This window comes from Atractosteus spatula, assembly GCF_055471065.1.
Source record: "Atractosteus spatula isolate fAtrSpa1 chromosome 10 unlocalized genomic scaffold, fAtrSpa1.hap1 SUPER_10_unloc_2, whole genome shotgun sequence".
Taxonomy (NCBI): domain Eukaryota; kingdom Metazoa; phylum Chordata; class Actinopteri; order Semionotiformes; family Lepisosteidae; genus Atractosteus; species Atractosteus spatula.
In genome coordinates this window covers 436,383-457,238 of record NW_028296622.1, presented here as the reverse complement: position 1 = coordinate 457,238, position 20,856 = coordinate 436,383, and the positions used below count along the sequence as shown (strand labels likewise).

Sequence of the window (20,856 nt, the reverse complement as noted above, 5' to 3'; positions counted from 1 at the left end):
ACACATTTGTTTTTATTCAGCTTGGCCCCTGATGCTCCGCAAAACTGGCTTGTCACCTCCAAGCTATTTCTGACTCCCTTATAATCTGTACAAAAAACATTTACATCGTCCATGTATAGTACAGTTCTCACCTCTTGGGCCCCACTCCCAGGGATTTTAATGCCTTCAATCCCATTCTCCATTCTTAAGGCTTGTGCCAGTGGTTCTATGCAGCAAACAAAAAGGAGTGGGGATAACGGACAGCCTTGGCGAACACCGCAATTCACATTAACCACATTTGACATGCTGCCATTAATCATTATTCTACTTCCTATACCCTTATATAATAACCTTACCCAAGTGAGGAACCTGGTTGAAAGCCCCATCTTTTGTAGTACTCTAAACATATACTCATAAGAGATACGATCGTAAGCTTTCTCAAAATCCAAGTTTAAGACCGCTAATCCAATATTCCTCTCTCTCGCATAACCTATGGTATCTCTTATCAGTATTAGGCTGTCCTTGATCCTCCTCTCTGCCACACTACAAGCTTGATCTGGATGAATGACTTCACTCAGGACAGATTTTAATCGAAGCGTTAAACACGTGGAAAGCAGTTTAAGATCACAATTCAATAAAGTTATCGGTCGCTAATTTGCCAGGTCCGTGCGATCATTCTTTTTGAATAGTAAGATCACAACTCCCATCTTAAAGCTGTCCGGCAGTTCTTCTAAAAACTCAAATTCTTTAAAAATGGTTAAAAGATCCAATGCTAAATTATCCCAAAAGGCCCTGTAAAACTCAATGGGTAGACCATCCAACCCTGGAGTTTTACCCGTTTTGAAGGTCTTCAAATTTTCCATTAACTCTTCTACAGAAAGGCCTTTTGATAACACAGTATCGTCTTTTACACTCTTTGGAATGACTTGCACAAATTTTTCTAACAAATCCTTAGACACTTGTTTCTTTCCAAACAACTCCCCATAGAAATCCTCAGCTACAGTCAACATGTCTTCCATACTAGTTTGCAAAACCCCCTCTCGTCCCTTCAATGCAGACATTAGTCCCCTCCCTGCAACCCTTTTCTTGAAAAAGAATCTTGTACATTTTTCACCTTCTTCAAGCTCTTTCACTTTGCTTTGAAACATGATTTTTTAAATCTTTTCTCTAGAGAGATTTAAAAGCTCATTCTTTAATCCTTTGATTTCCTCACTGAAGTCCCACCCCTCTTCTAATAACTTAACATACCTCTGCAATCTCTTTTGTAATCCGTTTTCAACCCTTCGTATCCTAGCCTGTTTTCTCCTCCCCATCTCTATGAAGAATGCTTTTGTGCGCTCCTTCACCTCCTCCCACCACTGTGCTCTTGTGCCAAACAGGTCGTACAAAGACTGCCATTCCTTATATCTTTCCCTGAACCTGCTCCTCACTTCCTCATCCTCCAGAAGTGAAATATTCAGCTTCCACACACCCTTCCCCACAGTAACAACCGTTGGAATAGCAAGTGTACATGACAGTAAACAATTGTCAAAGAAAAAACAGGGGTTAAGCCTGCAGTTGTGCAAGTAAAATCACGTATCAAAACGAAATCTATACGTGAGGCTTGGGTCCCATTAGACTTGTGCCATGTGAAACCTGCCCTCCCCTGACTATGAAGTTTGAGGGCATCTTTCAGTTTAAAATCTTTACATACCGTTTGCAATAATATTGATGATTTATCAAATCGGACCCGTCTCTCACCCCTCATTCTGCCTTCTCTTTCTAAAAGGCAATTAAAATCCCCAGCTAAAACCAGTGGTTCCCATCCCAATAAATATTCTCTCAATTCCTGAATTAGGACATATCTGTCATGTGGGCAACTCGGACAATACACATTTAAAAGTTTAAATTTGACATTCATGAAACCCAGATACACCACCAGTGCTCTCCCTGGTTTCACTACAAGGTACTGACGTACCTCTACCATCTTATTTTTAATTAAAACAGCATCAGATTTATTCTCATTGGACCCGCTCCAGATTGATGGGCCCAATGTCCACAGTTCTTCCATATCCTTATAGCTGTTTTTAAAAGGTAATCCACACTCCTGTAACAACATAATATCAGCATTTACCTTACTCACAAATGATAATATAGTCCTTGCCCTCAACTTGGATCGAATGCTTCTCACGTTTATGGACACAATGTTCAGAGCCATACTTAAAGTTAGACCAGGGGAGACTAAAAACTCTGGCTAGAATCGTTCAGTCTGTGACACCTACTATACAGGCCTTTTTCTTTTTCCATTTGCTCTCCTTGCCTCCTCCTCCACCACCCCCGCCATCAATAGGATGGTTCTCCACCTGCCCTCCTTGAGTCTCTAGTTCTAAAGCTGGATCAGTAGGATTGGAGAGAACTAATTCCATGGGAGAACCTGCCATCTGAGGACTCTGAAAATGATCTTCCCTCACTTTTCCACTCGGAGTTAGATCACTTTCTATATCAGATGTCTCAGCAGACCTTTTAGACTGCACCCTCTGTTCTATACACTCCATTTGAGCGCTTTCAGTCTCCACGGGTGGCAGACGATCAGGAGAGATGCTACCACTCAATTCAGAGTCCACCTCCCTTTACACTTTATTATCATTCTTTTCTACCTCAGCCTCATCTCCTTCACTCCATTCTGAAGCCTCGCTCTCTTTTCCACTACTTTCTTCAAGGTCAACCACATCCAGTTCCTGATCCAGAACCACTGCTCCAGCCCTAAATGCCTCTTCAAACTCTTCCTGCTTTTGCATCGGTCTTCCCAGTTTTGTTCTATTTGCAAAGGAATTTGGACAGTCTTTAAACACATGACCTTCACACTCACATAGATTGCATTTCCTCACGCTTGTACATTCAGTATATGCATGTCCAATTTCCTTTCACTTACCACACACCACCTTTGTACAGGCATCCACAAAGTGACCCAGCTCCCCACACCTCCTGCACAGTTTTGGCTGCCCTTGGTAGAACACAAGGCCTCTATTTTCACCTAATCCAATCAAAGAAGGAATGTGTTTAAATCCACCATAACCAGTTTTGTCTTCATGCAACGAAACAGGTACTCTCCATGCACAGTTCCAGATCCCATCATCATCCAAGACTTTCTGAGGCTCACCTTTCACTAAACAATACTTAGACAACCATGTCACAATATCTTCCTTCATCACCATCTCATTAAACATGCGAACAATCACAGTCCTATTAGAAAGATCCGTCAGCTTCTGCCATTCAAACATTCTAATCAGGCCCACATCTTTTTTCTCTTCTATTTTTCTCCAAAATTCTTCCAATAACTTTGCCGATTTGAAACTAACGTCAAAACCAATTCCCTTCGGCAAAGTAATTAAGCAATTGACATCTAATGCCTTAACCTTTAACTCTTTCTGTAACACCTTCCTTGAAAAGTCCAACCGTGAAATATCACCCGAGTGAGCCGAGCCCTCACCACACTTGAACACCAAACGCGTGCAAAAGTAACGGCGCATGCCGACCCTACAGGCCGCCATGGCCGTTACAAATGTGGCAAAAACAAAACAAACCTAAACCTCTTCTGTGCACCAAACCCTATTCCCTTAATCTTATACTCGTACAAAAACTCTACTCTCAACTTCTGGGCTTTAACCCTGTAAATCTCCAGCACTGGCTGGAGAGGCTGTGTGTGTCCGGGCTCAGCGGTTATATACAGATGCAGCCATTCAAAATGGGTGCGTTATTTTGCGGCATACCCCGGTGGGCGTGTCGCGGTATCACGCAGTGTCACGTGGTTAATCGCGCATCATTTGACGCTCTGCCGGAAACTATCCGGCGTCACCTTGTAAAACCGCCAGGGGGAGCTTAACCTCTCATGTACAGCATTTGAGCCTTTAATTTTGAACAGTGTATTACAGCATGTTAATCTTCAGTCATTAAAATGTTGGTATATTTTATGAAAGCAAGATTGCTCAGTTGGACAAAAGTACACAACCTACCTTTATCAGAAATATTTATGCATCAAAGCCTTTACCGAAGATATTACTAATAGTATTAATAATGGATGACTTTGGACAAGCTGTATACTCAAAGTATAATTTCTTTAGCACATTTGTACAAGCACTTGGAATCTGTCCAAGCCATACTTTGTCAGGCATTTTGTTTTACTTCAACGGGCATAAAAACTTCCTTGCTTTTAACAGGGCGTTTCATAATTTCTAACTACGAAAATGATTTAAAATGCGACACCTATCATTCAACTAGAGCTTAAAATATCACAAGGAAAAATACACACCGGTATTCCATTTCTCACGTTATACCGGAGTCAACAAGCATACTTTTAGAATTTGATTAAAAGGGAATATAATATGGAATCGCGTGTCTCAAGAATTTAATAACGGTATGATTATATCCGTGTACTGCGGCAGGGCTGTGTAGGGCTGTTTCGCCTGCCTGCTCATGCGAGCTGACTGTAGCCGACTGGTCTAGGTGCGTGCCTGCCAACGGGCAGGTTGTGTGCTCGAATCCAGGTGGAAGGTGCTGGACCTTCCAGTTTTATTTATTTTTTAATCGCGTAACATATTACCGTATGCAAACTGTACTGTATACAGTATGTATATGTATATTTAATGTCTTAACTGTGCCCGTTTAAGTATTGAATATTCATATCTAATTTTACCACTGAAGGGAAATCTTAACATAAACATACAGTATATGGCTGGTCTCGGTACTTTAAAGAAAACATACACACCAGTATTCCATTTCTCCCTAAACATTGTAAGCTTCGAAGTCTTTAACTAACGTGATACCGGAGTCAACAAGCATACTTTTAGAATTTGATTAAAAGGGAATATAATATGGAATCGCGTATCTAAAGAAATTAATAACGATATAATTATATTCATGTTGCAAAAGAACTGCAACGGACATAAAAACTCCCTTGCTTTTAACAGAGCGTTCCATAATTTCTAACTACGAAAATGCCAGGTGAAAGGATTTGTAAACATATTTTGTTAAAGCAAGTCAGTTTTTTCTGCAACACATAAAATACATTTTTCCAAGAAAGTTTAGCCTTTGTCACTAATGAAACCACTAAATAAAGACATAAATATAGAAATCTTAAGATTTGTTTTATTTAATGTTGGTAGCAGGATGAACTGTCAGAGTGTATATTTTGCTCGCAAAGTTGCTGCAAGATGTTAACAGTGAAAAAGGTATTTAGAAATGAGTTATTTCAAGATGAAAAAGAAAACATACACGAAACATGGTTTCATTACGACCAGAATCGGTCTTGAGATATTTTTAACTTGATTTACAGTATTTGAGAGGTATGTCTTAACACCGATACTACAGTGCTTAAGTACTGCTCACGTATATGTTTCTAGGTTTATATTATGCATTTCATACGGTCAAATTACTTTTGAGCAACTAATAAGAAGCGCGAAACGGTATGCATTTTACTTTCGTTTTGTGCTGGGACCCGTGGATTGATTAGAGATCAAGTACATACAAGTCATTTTTTAAATGTTGTAGTTCGTCTTGAAAAAATGTTACGAGTACATCATCTATCAACAATCACACAGGTTCTGTTTCCATATTGCGGATTTTGGTTAGGTATTATCAAATCCAGTGGCGCTGTTAGTTTACTGAGTCCCATGTCACATGGTCTGTGATTGAAGCCAGTTAGACCGGTTTAATTCGTCACAGCCAGCACTCTTCAGGTGTGAGGGTCTTCTGCTCAGAATGAAACGCGAATGTTTGTGTATATTCTAATGGTAGTGGGGGCAGGGTGTGTGGGAACAGGTTTGGTTGAAATTGCATTAGAGTTCTATGTTCTTCACACCTGAAACATTTTCTCTGAAAGCATTTTCTTCGCAGTTTAACCGATCTTGTTACAGCATGTTACAGTTTACTTTTATTAACCATATTAATTTTAAGTGCTTAATGTAAAATCTTGTAAAAATATATTTTCATTTCATTGTTCAAATATACATTAAGTCTGACTATCATATAATAAGTTAAATACAAAACTAAAGAAAAAATAGGGATAAATATAATTCAAAATATTTTGCTAACAATGTTAACTGTTTATGAATAATAAAATGTATTAACTAAGGAGTAGGATGGCACAGTTGTTAGTATGTTTTTTGTTTTGTTTCTTTTTCATAAATACAACAGTAGTACCTGATGTCTCAGTGGCTTTCAAAATTTAATTATGCAATAAATAACCACATGTAAGACTCTGATGCTTAAAATGTTTAGGGAGAAAGTGGAATAATGGTGTGTATTTTTTCTTTAAACTACCAATACCAGCCATATACAGTCTGTAACGTAGGGATTTCTATACGTCTTTATTTAGTGTTTACATTAGTGACAAAGGCTAAACTTTTAGCTTCAGTAACGTGTACATATCTCCCCTTTTTATAAAACAACATGGTTGAAAACTGTTCCAGAGCCACTGTTGTTTCATCAGTGAAAAGTACATCATGAAATGCCTCTCCCTGTTCAATCCACTGGAAAAAAGAAAAGGAGCATAAAGCCTCTGATGGTCATAAACGATATTCATTTAGGAGCAGCATCAGAGGTATGTTTTTAACTGCACTGCATTGGAGAGAATACCATAGTGTGTTTTTTTTTTACTCCCTGGCGGAAACTCGCTTCCAGAAGAATCAGTATGGCTCAGAGATTAAATAAAACTTCACTCGCACCAAACAAATGTATATTTCTAAATATCACAACATGATCGAATTTAAGTCATTTTAATAACAATGAATAGTCACCTATGCGTTACAATATAAACATTTATATTGATTTAAATCGCGTTTAAATCACCTTTATTTAAAACCCATAAATAAAGCTGATACTGTTTAGACTTCCAATTATTTAAAACTGTATTAAAGCAGCACGATACACAATGCAACGTAAATCGCTATCTTTGTCTTCTGTGTAATAATGTTCACCTCTCTGTCCAGCAAATTTACAGGTTAAAAACAATACTGTTAGGCTGGGAAAACGATTTTTTTTAAGAAATACAAAATGAGATATAATGATATGTTCCGGCTTAGACATTAACGAAGAGCATAACGCGTGTACTGTATACACTCCAAGTACAACCCCCCTCTCTGCAGGAGTGCTGGCTGTGACGAATTGAACCGTCTCACGGGTATTTTCAAAGTAGGAGGCGAGATTTCCAGCGAAAGACACTCCCCCCCCCCCCCCTCAAAAACCCAGTAAGTACAGTACTTACTAGTTAAAGGCTAGGCTCCCGACTACGGCGAAAGGAACCCTTCTTTCATTAGAATACAATGAACATATTTTAGCCCTGAATGAATAAATAGCAAACATGGTTTACATAAAAGACATTTTTCCAAGAAAGTTTAGCCTTTGTCACTAATGAAACCACTAAAGAAAGACATAAATATAAAAATCTTAAGATTTTTAAAATGCATGACTTTGCTAAAATTTATTTGAAAATAAAAACAATTACAACCGCCAGGGGAGAGAGAGAACAGGGGAGGGATGTTGGTTTTGCATAAGGGGCGGGGCTATGGAAATTAGGTCTGTTTGGGAATGTGTAGTTACATGTTCTGGCTGTTTGTGAATTATCGTTGTTGAGTATGGAGTGTTGAGGTATTGATTTTGTGTAATGCTTTATGTTGAAAATTGAGGTGGATTTTGTTTATGATAAACAGGATAAACTGGGATGGGAGGAAGGTTTGGTTTTGCATAAGGGGCGGGATTATGATAATTGGAGGACTTTGCGAGAGTAAAATGGTTTGATATATTTGATTTTGTATTGTGGTTGTTATCTATGTTTTTGGTTGGTATTATGTTTATATGGTTGTTTTTGTTGGTTGGTTGTTATTATGGTTATTAATAATACGATCTATAGTTGAAATCTGAGCCTAAATAAAAAGAAAAAGCAAGTGATTAGGTTTATGAGCAATCTAATTACTTATTCGTTTAAAACGCTATATAAAATAAAGTTTATTATTAATTTGCTGCACAGAGCGGTGAATATTATTATGCATAAGACAAAGATAACGATCCTGATCAGTTTAGAAATCTGTGTACGCTGTAAAAGGTTTTTACTTAAACTTTTAAAATACACGTTTTGAATAGAAAGAAATCCTCTTCCTGTTACAGTATGTATAGCAAACCAGCACGTCTTTTTTCTCCAATCAGAGGGGTGTCAGATGGTGTCAGCCAATCACCATTCTGCGTTGGGTAGCAACGGGTGACTGTTCTCAGGCGGAAGATGTAAACAGCTTAATGTTCGTGTTAAATAATTTTTTTAAATTCAATTAAACGGGCACAGTTAAGACATTAAATATACATATACATACTGTATACAGTACAGTTTGCATACGGTAATATGTTTATGTTACGCGATTAAAAAATAAATAAATAAAACTAGAAGGTCCAGCTGGATTCGAGCACACAGCCTGCCCGTTGGCAGGCACGCACCTAGACCAGTCGGCTACAGTCAGCTCGCTGGAGCAAGCAGGCGAAACAGCCCTACACAGCCCTGCCGCAGTACACGGATATAATCATACCGTTATTAAATTCTTGAGATACGCGATTCCATATTATATTCCCTTTTAATCAAATTCTAAAAGTATGCTTGTTGACTCCGGTATCACGTTAGTTAAAGACTTCGAAGCTTACAATGTTTAGGGAGAAATGGAATACCGGTGTGTATTTTTTTCTTTAAAGTACCAAGACCAGCTATATACTGTATGTTTATGTTCCAAAATTAATATCGTTTATGGCTTTCACACGCGTTACAGTATGCTCCTATTCTTTTTATGCTCAGCTACTAAGATTTCCCTTCAGTGGTAAAATTCAATATCTACAACGGGCACAGCAAAGACGTTTTTACTGTAAGTCTTTCTACGACAGACCAACGGACCACGAGTGCCCCTGTCGGTCAACCAATCACTTACTGCGGTGCCACGCGTCATCTTGCGTCATACTGAGCGACGTCACCTGCGGTACGTGTCTGTGACGCGCACTTTGAATGGCTGCATCTGTAGGACAGGACTCAACGCGCAGCAGATGTGATTCATTGATCTGCGCTGCCCGTGCGGAATGCACGTCTCCTCCGTCTACACGCCACCGCCTCGCTAAACCGCCTTCATACTCCCCAGCGGCAATAACATCTCCATTTATTACATTTATTCTTCCCTCTTAACCCAGAAAACTCCCGGGACGTTTCTGTGAACCGGTAAAGCTCTCTCTGTTGGTGGTCACAAGTAGAAACAATGCACGAGCTGAAAGAAGGAAGTCAAGCACTCCTCCCTCACTGTACGAGCATATTTGGGTCCTGACTTCCGAAAACTCCTAAAAGTGAATTTCCAGAAAGCCATATCAAAGTCTCCCATCCGTTCGTTTCAAATACATAAATAAGATGAGTTCGGGTACTTTTCTGATGTATTTTAATAGTATGGCACTGTGCCTTGTTAAATATGTTACAAGCAAACTATATCAACTTCATGCGATGTTTTGCGTGGATACAAAAACATTATATGATATCTGTAACACACGTGAAGAGTGAATCTGAATTAATCAGAATGCCTCGCTGCACCAGAATTGTTATTTACGTATTTTAAAAATACATCTGGTGCATCTGAAGACAGAATAAAACCCAGAACTGTAAAAGGACGACAGACCATTAAACTGTCTGGTGATATTGCTGCACGGGGCGCAGATCACAATAAAACACGTTATTGTAAAAAATGTTTACATTCGTGAATGAGTATTTTTTTTAATTATACCAAATGTCCGTTAAATAATGAATTACGTTTATCCGACCATAAACACTATTATATGAAAAAAAAAACATTTACTATATATGCATTTAACTTGCTTTTTTAAAAAAAACATGACAATACGGTAGATGAAAATTGTTGTTCAGCGCTCTTGTATTAAATATACTCTACCAGCCTTTTAAGTCATGTGTCAGAAATAAAGTGTAAAAAATTCGCTAAATCAAACAAAACACCAGCCCTACGAAAAAGAAAAAAATGTGTTTATCCTGCAATTTTATCTTGCTGAAACGTTTTTTGTTCTCTGTGGCACTAACGGGCTAACGGTTAGGATTCCTGGTTTCCTGATTACATAGAAATGTGTCTCTCTTGACTTACGGTGTCCAAATGATCAGTTCAGTGTAGAAAAGAGCAGCGTAAAACCCAGTCAGGCGTGCAAAACGTAAAAATGAAAGAGAATCGCTTTGTTTCTGCCCGCTTTCTCACTGAAGCCCTTTAGTGTTTAATAGAAGGTTATAACCGCTACACTGCGCGATGTGGGGAGGGGTGACTTGCAAGCAGAGTTGACCTTTGAGAAAGGACTCGTCTCGGGAATATATTTCCACATTTTGAAGAGATTTTCTCCATTTCTGTAGCCTGATTTCCACTACTGCTAGAGAGCTGTAGAATCTGGAATCACCTATCCAGCTCTGGGAACAGTGTGTAGATGACAGGTTTGTGACTTTATCATGAGCACGGTATATGAATCTATCAGATTAAAGACACTGTGAGCATTTGAATAAAATTAAGGATAGTCTGTCCCAGCTTGCCGCGATGGTATAGTGGTCAGTACTTTGTGCTGTGACCTCAATACCCGCGCTTTGAATCCGGGTGACAGCAGCCCAAGACAAGAGAGTTTCCTTTGTCTACTGTATGTTAGCAGTCAAGAAGAACCTGTTGTGGTAATAGCTCTGTACAGACTGGTAATTGGCTGACAGACCTGGGACATGATAATATACAGGAATTCAGGCAGAGAGTCTTTGTCTATTTTAACAGAGCAGTGGTTTGCTATTGTGAAGACTGAGTCTGTCCAGAGACTATTATATCCATTGAGACAGTAAAGCTCTTCGGTATCAGATGAATGTTCGACTAACAACGCTATAAAAACAATGCAGTGTCGACCATGAAGATGTCTGAACAGCCGAAATGTTGTTTCTGTTTCTCTCCCGTTCATTTGAGGGATCAACATGCTGTAAACGAGTCACATGTTCGCGGTGCTCCGGGATTTCTGTACGTCGGCTTGTTCAATGTGCTTTCCCCCGGTTGCCATGACGACAGGAGTCCAGCAGCCACGGAGCCCGTGAATCGTGTTTGCAGTGACACCGCGCTCTCGCGTTTGATAAAGTTATTTTAGACACTTCCCACCCTTTTCTGAATACAACAAATACGCAAACAAACACACAATTAAAATTAGGAAAAGCCACTGACAGGACAAACCGTGATAAGTAAAACATACTGATCACAGAACACGTACAGTAACTAAAAGGCTAAAACCGACGCGAGACCGTGTTTACCCTACTCGGGTAAATTACATTCACTGACTAAAACACAGCGAGTTCGGGGTTCCCAGTCCTGGACCCTGGGTCACCTGGCTCTAGGTTAGCTGTGTCCTAGACTGATGGTTCAAGCTGTCTGTTTCACAGGCGACAGGTGCGTCTGTGTGAACCTGCGCCACCGGGGTAAAGTTAGCTTGAAGTTCGAAAACGATTTTGGCACGCCTGTAGCGCTTTCACGAAATCTCTTAGAGTTACAAAAACACTTGCTTTGTGTATAAAATACATTGTGGATGATTTCTCAGCCTTTACTTTTTCGGTTTTATGACATTTTTTTGACCAAGCACGAATATTCTTTTGTCCATATCTCCGCAATGGAAGCACAGAACGCCTTCAAACCAAAAGCATTTTAAAGACCACGACTTGTGGATATTTCCACAGCCTTTACATCGAACTATCAGTGAGCTAATTATCTTTTTTTAAACCTCCGGTTTTTCATCGATGCGTAATTATGCACGAACTGGAACCCGGGGGACCGCTGTGTGCACACGTTCACAACGCGAGAAATACTGTTCAATACGGCTTCATGCGAAAAACCCGTATATGACCATAGGAAGCAGAACAGCGCAGTCTCCCATTACCCAGACTGTAAGCACGGGAATAAAGCTTTGTTTGATTTCTGAAACCCTTCCTTTACATCCTGTTTTCATTCAGGTAAGGGTCAACTATATTCACAATACTACTGACAGCAGGAAGATTAAAATATTCTTTTCTCAGCAGCTTATTAAAAACAGCTCCCATGATGTTCAAACCGACGTTTTACACAGAACACTGACACAGCTTTGTGTTCTGAATCTCTTTTTCTCGTGCTTTTATTTAATGTGGCACAATGCAGTGGGATAGGGGTATTCTGTTCACAAACCAATAGCATTTAAACCACAGCACCCACAATGCTGCAAGTGTTTTGCACACTAAGCAGGTCCTCTGACTTTTCCCAGCTTTGTTTTGGGTTGTGGAACCTTTCTTTATATTTTTTAGGATTTTCTGAAGATAACACTACAAGTAATACACTGGGATAGGTGGGTCGTCTTCATGGCTCAATAGCATTTCAAATACAGCACCCACACTGCTGTACCCAAGTGTTTTACACACCAGACAGGCCCCCGAACCTCGTACAACCTTGCTGTGGCTGTGGCCCCTTTCTTTAATTTTTTATGATTTTCTGAAGATTACACTACAGCTAATACACTGGGATAGGTGGGTCGTCTTCATGGCTCAATAGCATTTCAAATACAGCAGCCACACTGTTGTACCCAAGTGTTTTACACACCAGACAGGCCCCCAAACCTCGTACAACCTTGCTGTGGCTGTGGCCCCTTTCTTTAATTTTTTATGATTTTCTGAAGATTACACTACAGCTAATATACTGGGATAGGTGGGTCGTCTTCATGGCTCAATAGCATTTCAAATACAGCAGCCACACTGCTGAAACCAAGTGTTTTACACACCAGACAGGCCCCCGAACCTCGTTCAACCTTGCTGTGGCTGTGGCCCCTTTCTTTATTTTGTAATGATTTTCTGAAGATAACACTACAGGTAATATAGTACCATAGGTGGGTTGACTTCATGGCTCAATAGCATTTCAAATACAACAGCCACACTGCTGAAACCAAGTGTTTTACACACCACACAGGTCCCTTAACCTTATACAACCTTTCTGTGGTTGTGGCCCCTTTATTTATTTTTTTAATAAGAATTTTAGTTTTTCAATATGGCACCATTAGACAGGCGGTACATGGGGATTGGGGGGTGCTATTCATGAGTCAATAGCTCTTCAAGCACAACAGCCACAGTGCTGCAACCAGGTGTTTTACACCAGACATTTCCCCTAACCTTATACAACCTCGCTTTGAGTTGTGGAACATTTCTTTATTTTTTAATGTTTTTTTTTTACTGTAATCAAGTGTTGTGCTCACTAGGCAGGCCTCCTGACCTTTCACAGTCATGCTTTGTTGTGTGCAACTTTAATTATCTTTTTAGGATTTTTTGAACATGGCAACTTCCACCGAGACGGGTGGGGGGTGTGGGGGTGCTCTTCAATAGCTTTTTCATCTATACACACAAATGGATGTAACCAAGACACTCAGAACCTGTCACGCAGGGGCTGACTGCTGAGGATAGGGATCCAATGCGGTGCCCTTGGTAGGGTTGGCGCGAGACGCAGGCATAGTCGGAGTAAACAGGCAGGGGCCCGAGTCCGGGAAGGCGTAGTACAGGCGTAGGCACAGAATCGACAGGCGAAGGCGTAGTCGAGGGACTGGCAGGGGTCGGAGTCCGGGAAGGCGTAGAAGTTGTGTCGGTAGGCAGAGGCGTAAACGAAGAGACAGGCTGGGGTCAGGATCAGAGAAAGCGTAAAACAGGTGAAGGTACAAAATCGAGTGGCTAAAGCGGTAGTCGGAAAAGCGGGGTCGAGGTCCAGGGGAGAAGTCATAGTAAGGCAAAGGCGTAGTTAGTAGGTAAGCTCCGGGAGAGAATCTCAATCGTGAGCAATGACCGGGGGACAGATGAGGGTTTAAGTAGAGGACTGATTGACATGTGCACGTTTGGTATGGGGAGAGCTCAAGGGAATGCGGGAGCGCTTGCCTGCGTGAGGGAGATTCATGACAGAACCAACAGAATCAACCTGAACTCATAGAAAAACAAGAATGCCCCCGAGACACCTGCACCCCCCTCCTGGACCACTCTGGTATCAACACCCCCAAACCCATCCATACCAGCTAACAAGACTCAGAATCGGTGCAACCCTCCAACCTGGACCAAGAGCAGGATGGGACAAGACCCTGCACCACACTACGTACACAGGTTTGTATTTTTGGCTGAAGATGAAAATGTCTAACATAGATTGTTTTGGTTCTAGCAAACAATAAAAATAGTTTTTAAAATCCAAACACACATAATGAGATAACTCTCTGTCAGTATGTGTAACATTCTGGGTCTGGGCTCCTCTGTATTTGGGCTAAAGAGAGTTCAACAACATTATTAAATGCACTGACATCATAATCTGACAAGATCCATTGTTTAGGGGAGACTTGACCACCCACTGTCCCCCTGGTATCGTGAAGCTCATTGTCCTTTAGCTTTCCAAAACCAGAATCACTTGGGACTCCGGGGGGATCGGTGTATGCAAAATATGAATTCCTTATGCAAGAAATTGTATATGGTCAATATAGCGATCATATCTTATCAGCAGATGGTAATCTCCAAGGAACAAGTAATAGGTTTATTCCACGCTGAAAAATGATCAAATGATTGATGAACCCAAGTGATTTGAAAGAAATGTTAAACAACTCAAAGCGAGGTTGTATAAGGTTAGGGGAGCTGTCTGGTGTGTAAAACACCTGGTTGCAGCACTGTGGCTGTTGTGCTTGAAGAGCTATTGACTCGTGAAGAGCACCCCCTATCCCCATGTACCGCCTGTCTAATGGTGCCATATTGAAAAACTCATAAAAAAATAAAGATGAATAGATGAAAAAGCTATTGAAGAGCACCCCCACACCCCCACCCGTCTCGGTGGAAGTTGCCATGTTCAAAAAATCCTAAAAAGATAATTAAAGTTGCACACAACAAAGCATGACTGTGAAAGGTCAGGAGGCCTGCCTAGTGAGCACAACACTTGATTACAGTAAAAAAAAACATTAAAAAATAAAGAAATGTTCCACAACTCAAAGCGAGGTTGTATAAGGTTAGGGGAAATGTCTGGTGTAAAACACCTGGTTGCAGCACTGTGGCTGTTGTGCTTGAAGAGCTATTGACTCATGAATAGCACCCCCCAATCCCCATGTACCGCCTGTCTAATGGTGCCATATTGAAAAACTAAAATTCTTATTAAAAAAATAAATAAAGGGGCCACAACCACAGAAAGGTTGTATAAGGTTAAGGGACCTGTGTGGTATGTAAAACACTTGGTTTCAGCAGTGTGGCTGTTGTATTTGAAATGCTATTGAGCCATGAAGTCGACCCACCTATGGCACTATATTACCTGTAGTGTTATCTTCAGAAAATCATTAAAAAATAAAGAAAGGGGCCACAGCCACAGCAAGGTTGTATGAGGTTCGGGGGCCTGTCTGGTGTGTAAAACACTTGGGTACAGCAGTGTGGGTGCTGTATTTGAAATGCTATTGAGCCATGAAGACGACCCACCTATCCCAGTGTATTAGCTGTAGTGTAATCTTCAGAAAATCATAAAAAATTAAAGAAAGGGGCCACAGCCACAGCAAGGTTGTACGAGGTTCGGGGGCCTGTCTGGTGTGTAAAACACTTGGGTACAGCAGTGTGGGTGCTGTATTTGAAATGCTATTGAGCCATGAAGACGACCCACCTATCCCAGTGTATTAGCTGTAGTGTAATCTTCAGAAAATCCTTAAAAATATAAAGAAAGGTTCCACAACCCAAAACAAAGCTGGGAAAAGTCAGAGGACCTGCTTAGTGTGCAAAACACTTGCAGCATTGTGGGTGCTGTGGTTTAAATGCTATTGGTTTGTGAACAGAATACCCCTATCCCAGTGCATTGTGCCATATTAAATAAAAGCATGAGAAAAAGAGATTCAGAATGCAAAGCTGTGTCAGTGTTCTGTGTAAAACGTCGGTTTGAACATCATGGGAGCTGTTTTTAATAAGCTGCTGAGAAAAGAATATTTTAATCTTTAATCTGAACAGTATTTCTCGCGTTGTGAACGTGTGCACACAGCGGTCCCCCGGGTTCCAGTTCGTGCGTAATTACGCATCGATGAAAAACCGGAGGTTTAAAAAAAGATAATTAGCTCACTGATAGTTTGATGTAAAGGGTGTGGAAATATCCACAAGTCGTGGTCTTTAAAATGCATTTGGTTTGACGGCGTTCTGTGCTTCCATTGCGGAGATATGGACAAAAGAATATTCGTGCTTGGTCAAAAAAATGTCATAAAAACGAAAAAGTAAAGGCTGAGAAAGCATCCACAATGTATTTTATACACAAAACAAGCATTCTCGCAACTCTAAGAGGTTTCGTGAAAGCGCTACAGGCGTGCCAAAATCGTTTTCGAACTTCGAGCTAACTTTACCCCGGTCCTGCGCCCAGGTGTGTCGCCTGCTGTCACTCAGAGCTGTCTGTCCCGCGCGCACAGGTCAGAAATAACCCAGCCAAGGAGTATTAGTGCTTTATCAACAAACTGTAATAACTTTTATTTTATACAGTATCTTTCCTGGGGCCTCTCATGATATCAGTTTGTATATAATTTCCCTATGTCGTTTTTTTTTTACCAGTAAAAACAGTATCTGCGATACACACAAGCAAATACACGGGCTTTCTGAGCACCGCCTGCGTGTAAAACGAGTCTGACAGGTTACCGAAACCGAAAGTACTTGAGTGTTACGAAACACTGGCGTCCTCACCTGCACGATCACCTTCGCTTTGGTGTCTTAAGGGCTCTTTTTCTTTTTTAAGAGCTCGAATCAAACAGAGCAGGGGCATGATGATGCTGTTCGCGGCTCTGGTGGTTTTGGGTCTTCCAGGCTGGGTCGCTGGAGGTGAGTCCTGCTGGTGCTTTTCCAGATGCACGAGTAGTAAACTCGTGATAAGGGTTCGCTATGTTTTTTTTATGTTTATGTATCGCTAAAGCTATACTTTAATCATTATTTTATTGTCGTCACTTAGTTTGCATCTGTACATTTCGGTTACAGCCTTGGGGGTCATTAATTATGATAATTATGATACGCTTTCCGTAAACAACAACAAAAACATAATTTCCTCTTCACGTCTCAATTCCATAGATTTAACGTACAGACAGGCCTGTTGTCATGAATGAGTGATTTCTAGCAATTTGTGTCTTGCCAGACTCACCTAGCTGGGTAATTTCATAAAGGTCCAAGGAAAGTGTGCTCATATTTGGACCAAAAGTGTCTACAGCGCTGAAAATTGACAGACCTGAAAAGCTGGGAGAGGCAGTGACAAAAAGGCTTTATTTATATACATGAACTGATTTATGTTAAATCAGCTGATTTGGAATGAAAAAAATGCAAACAAACCATCTCTCCAGGACCACTGTTAATATAATTTTATATTATATTATATAATACATTATATTATGTATTATATTATACATAATAGAATGTATTATATTACATATAATACTGAATACACACCTGAAGAAGGCTCCACGGCCAAAACGTTGTGTTCTCTTTCTTCTTTTTTTTCCAGCATGGAATAAACCTATTACTTGTTCCTTTGCAATATAATATAATGTTGAGTGTGTCTGTATTAACCTCTCTTAATGCAGTGTAATGTCCAGTCAGTGTGTCTGTATTAACCCTTCTCTCTCAGTGCAGTGTTAATGTACTGGAGTGTCCAGTCAGTGTGTCTGTATTATCCCCTCTCTCTCGGTGCAGTGTTACTGTACTGAAGTGTACATGCTGTGCAGTAAGTATTAACATACTATTTCTTTTTTTTCCAGAGAGACATATTTTGGTAGACTCATATATGGTTGAACTTGGTTTGGAACAGAATGGGAAATTCCAGGGCTTAGTCTCTCTGGATGGGGAGCCCTTGATGGAGTACAGCAGTGGTATGAAGCGTGTCATGTTCAAGCAGGACTGGCTGAAGCAGGTCGCAGTAGATTCTGCAAACCAATGCATTCTGGAGGAGCTTTTCTTCTTTGAAATAATGAAAGAGCTAAAAAACGTAACTGGTGGTGAGAGGAAAGACCTAATATTTTGTCACAAATGTCTGATATTTTTTTTATATATCACATGTATAGAACTCTTTGTTGACACATAATGTTGATTGCCTGTGAATTGTGTATGTTATTTCTCTGGTGGTCTCTCAGATGTTGAAGAGAGGTAACAGTGAAGCTCATTCTTGTCCGTCTCTCAGGGGTTCATGTCCTGCAGAGGTTTGTGGGCTGCTCAAAGGATGAGAAAGGGAGGGTGGAATCATTCGACTGGATCGGGTACGATGGTCGAGTTCGACAGCTTCAACACCCAGTGGGAGGGTCTCTCTCCCATCCACCAGTCTCTCAAGATGCACATGGACCGCAACACAGACTACAACAGAGAGAACAGAGATTATCTGAAATACATCTGTCCCGAGCTCATGGACAGCTGCCTGAAGGTCAGGGGACATCACTCAGGTGAGTGTGTGAAAGGAAATTGTGAAAAAATATGGGCCAGGACTTAGGTGTGCATAAATGTGCCAGCAGCCATATCACCCTGCAACTCACAACTAACAACCCACTGAAGCTCAGCAGGCATGTGTAGCGGCAATGCTTGTTAATAAGACAGAATTTAGTGTTGCTGTGCTTTCCCAAATGAGGCCCCATCTCTCTCTTCATCTCTGTGGTGCAGCCACAGAGAAACTATTCATGCAGGCTGATTTAAAGATGTTTTCTTTTGATAAGGGACAGCTCCCAAAGGGGGATGCACTTAGCTAAGCCTGGCTATCATGATAAATGGTCATCCATTGGCGCCTATCTGTCTAGGGAGTGCCAGATGGACATCTGGACTGCATTCCTAAGTGTCAGGAGTAAGTGACTCATATCTCACCTTGATCAACCAATCAGGGACTGGTAGGGCTGAGTAACCCACGAGGGTCTCTGATGCCCATGGAACTTTCAGCCAATGAACGAGCTGAAGTTCCTCCAGGTAAAAACAGCAACACAGAGGGCCTGAGAGACTATTTCGGACAATTCTAAAGGGAATTCCAGGGCAGGACGGCCCAGGAGCAGAAGGCTCCCAAGGGCAGGACATTCTCGCAGCGCGCCTCCTGACCATCCTGAGACTCAGCCCGGACAACCACGGAACGGCCAGTGTGTCCGAGTGCCAGAACTTTCCTTTGTTCTAAGAGTCGAGAGCGGAGGTTGCCACGAGTAACCAAAGGATCCACCCGAGGTTAGCACCAGCAGCAAGCCTCGTGAACAGGTTGGAACTGTGGACAGCTGAATCACTATTCAGAACTAGCGCTTCATCAGGAACGAACCGGTCCACTTCCTGACCTGCTGGGACCCACAGTTAACTTTTCTCCTGTGCACAAACTTCACTAGTTAAAGCCAACACTAACTAGCCGGTCTTCAGAGAGCAGCGCAGAGCATCAGCAGCGCACTGTCGCAAGCCGCACAGCACAGCCTGGCACGGAGCCAGAGAGTGTGGATTGGACAGCAACAAGCCTGCAGCTGTTTCTTTGTGCCCGCAGGAGATCTGAATCCCCAGAGATTGGATGAGTATTCAACTTCACTGCATTACAGCTTGAGAATTCAATTGTTATCCCAACCAGTTGATATCAATTTAATTCCTAAGAGTTATGTACTTGTTTTGAGTATCTAGTGTAGAAGTTGTGACCAAGTTCATTTACGAAACGGTCTAAATGAATGTTGTATACCAAACGTATGTCCTCTTGATATGTGTAACTCTTCGTGATTGAATGAATATATATCTTTTGTATTCTGGTAACCCTCATGATAAGATCTGTTACGTTTAAATGCATACTGTATGTATTAATAAATGTATTCTTGTGTATTAGTACCTGTGTGTGTGCGTTGTTTGAGTTATACCGCATGGTTGGATTCTAAAGCCATTAAAAGAATAATTTTGTGATTTACTGCTACAATTAATAATTGTCCTAGTAAATGCCCAAACCCCTACAGAACTGGTGCCTTGTGAGAGCACACTACAGATGAGACTGGCCAGTACCTGGATAGGAGACCTCCTGGGAAAGTTAAGGTTGCTGCTGGAAGAGGTGTTAGGGGGGACAGTAGGAGACGCTAACTCGATGGTCATTGTGGGCCCTAATGGCCCAATATAGTGATGGTTGTGAAAAGGCACCGTCCTTCAGATGAGATTTAAAACCAAGGTCCTGACACTCTTTTGTCATACAAAATCCCAGGGCATCTCTTGAAAAGAGTAGGGGTGTTACCCTGGTTTCCTGGCCAAAAAAATGTCCCATTGACCTTTATCCATCATGGCCTCCTAAAAATCCCTATCTATGAACTGGCTTCATCACTCTGCTCTCCTCCCCACTGACAGCTGGTGTGAGGGGAGTGTACTGGCGCACTATGGCTGCCTTTGCATTGTCCAGGTGGGGGCTACACTTTGGTGGTGGTGTGGAGGGGAGTCCCCATTACTTGTAAAGTGCTATGAGTGGAGTATCCAGAAAAGTGAGACGTGAGCATAATTATAGAGGGAGTGTGCTTTGGGTCTAGAGTTTTGAGGAGCCTCTACCCTCTTGACCCTGTCTGTTTAAAAAATTGTAGTTTCCTCTGTGCAGGAAGAGAACTTCCAAGTCCCAAGATACCTTGGGGGGGAAACAGCCTGCTCATTTTTTTCTGAGCTGTGAGGAATTACCCGCCTTCTCTCTGGCTCCGAAGATGTTCAGTGTGTGTCTGTTGTTGTTGGTCAGTAGTCAGTGGCTGTGGGAGCAGTGATGGCCAGTGTGTCTGTTGCTGTTGGTCAGTACTCAGTGGCTGTGGGAGTGGTGATGGTCAGTGTGTCTGTTGTTGTTGTTCAGTAGTCAGTGGCTGTGGGAGCAGTGATGGTCATTGTGTCTGTTGTTGTTGGTC

The 20,856-nt window shown here is 41.4% G+C and overlaps 1 protein-coding gene across 1 annotated transcript; it reads left to right on the top strand.

The window, feature by feature from the left end:
- Window positions 1-16,688: 16,688 nt before the first annotated feature.
- On the top strand, window positions 16,689-19,822 carry LOC148812539 (uncharacterized). The gene is made up of 4 exons (XM_088908595.1): window positions 16,689-16,837; window positions 17,761-17,997; window positions 18,180-18,435; window positions 18,784-19,822. The coding sequence occupies exons 1-4, from the start codon at window positions 16,780-16,782 to the stop codon at window positions 18,833-18,835; spliced, it is 603 nt and encodes a 200-aa protein (XP_088764721.1). The 5' UTR covers window positions 16,689-16,779; the 3' UTR covers window positions 18,836-19,822.
- Window positions 19,823-20,856: the final 1,034 nt, after the last annotated feature.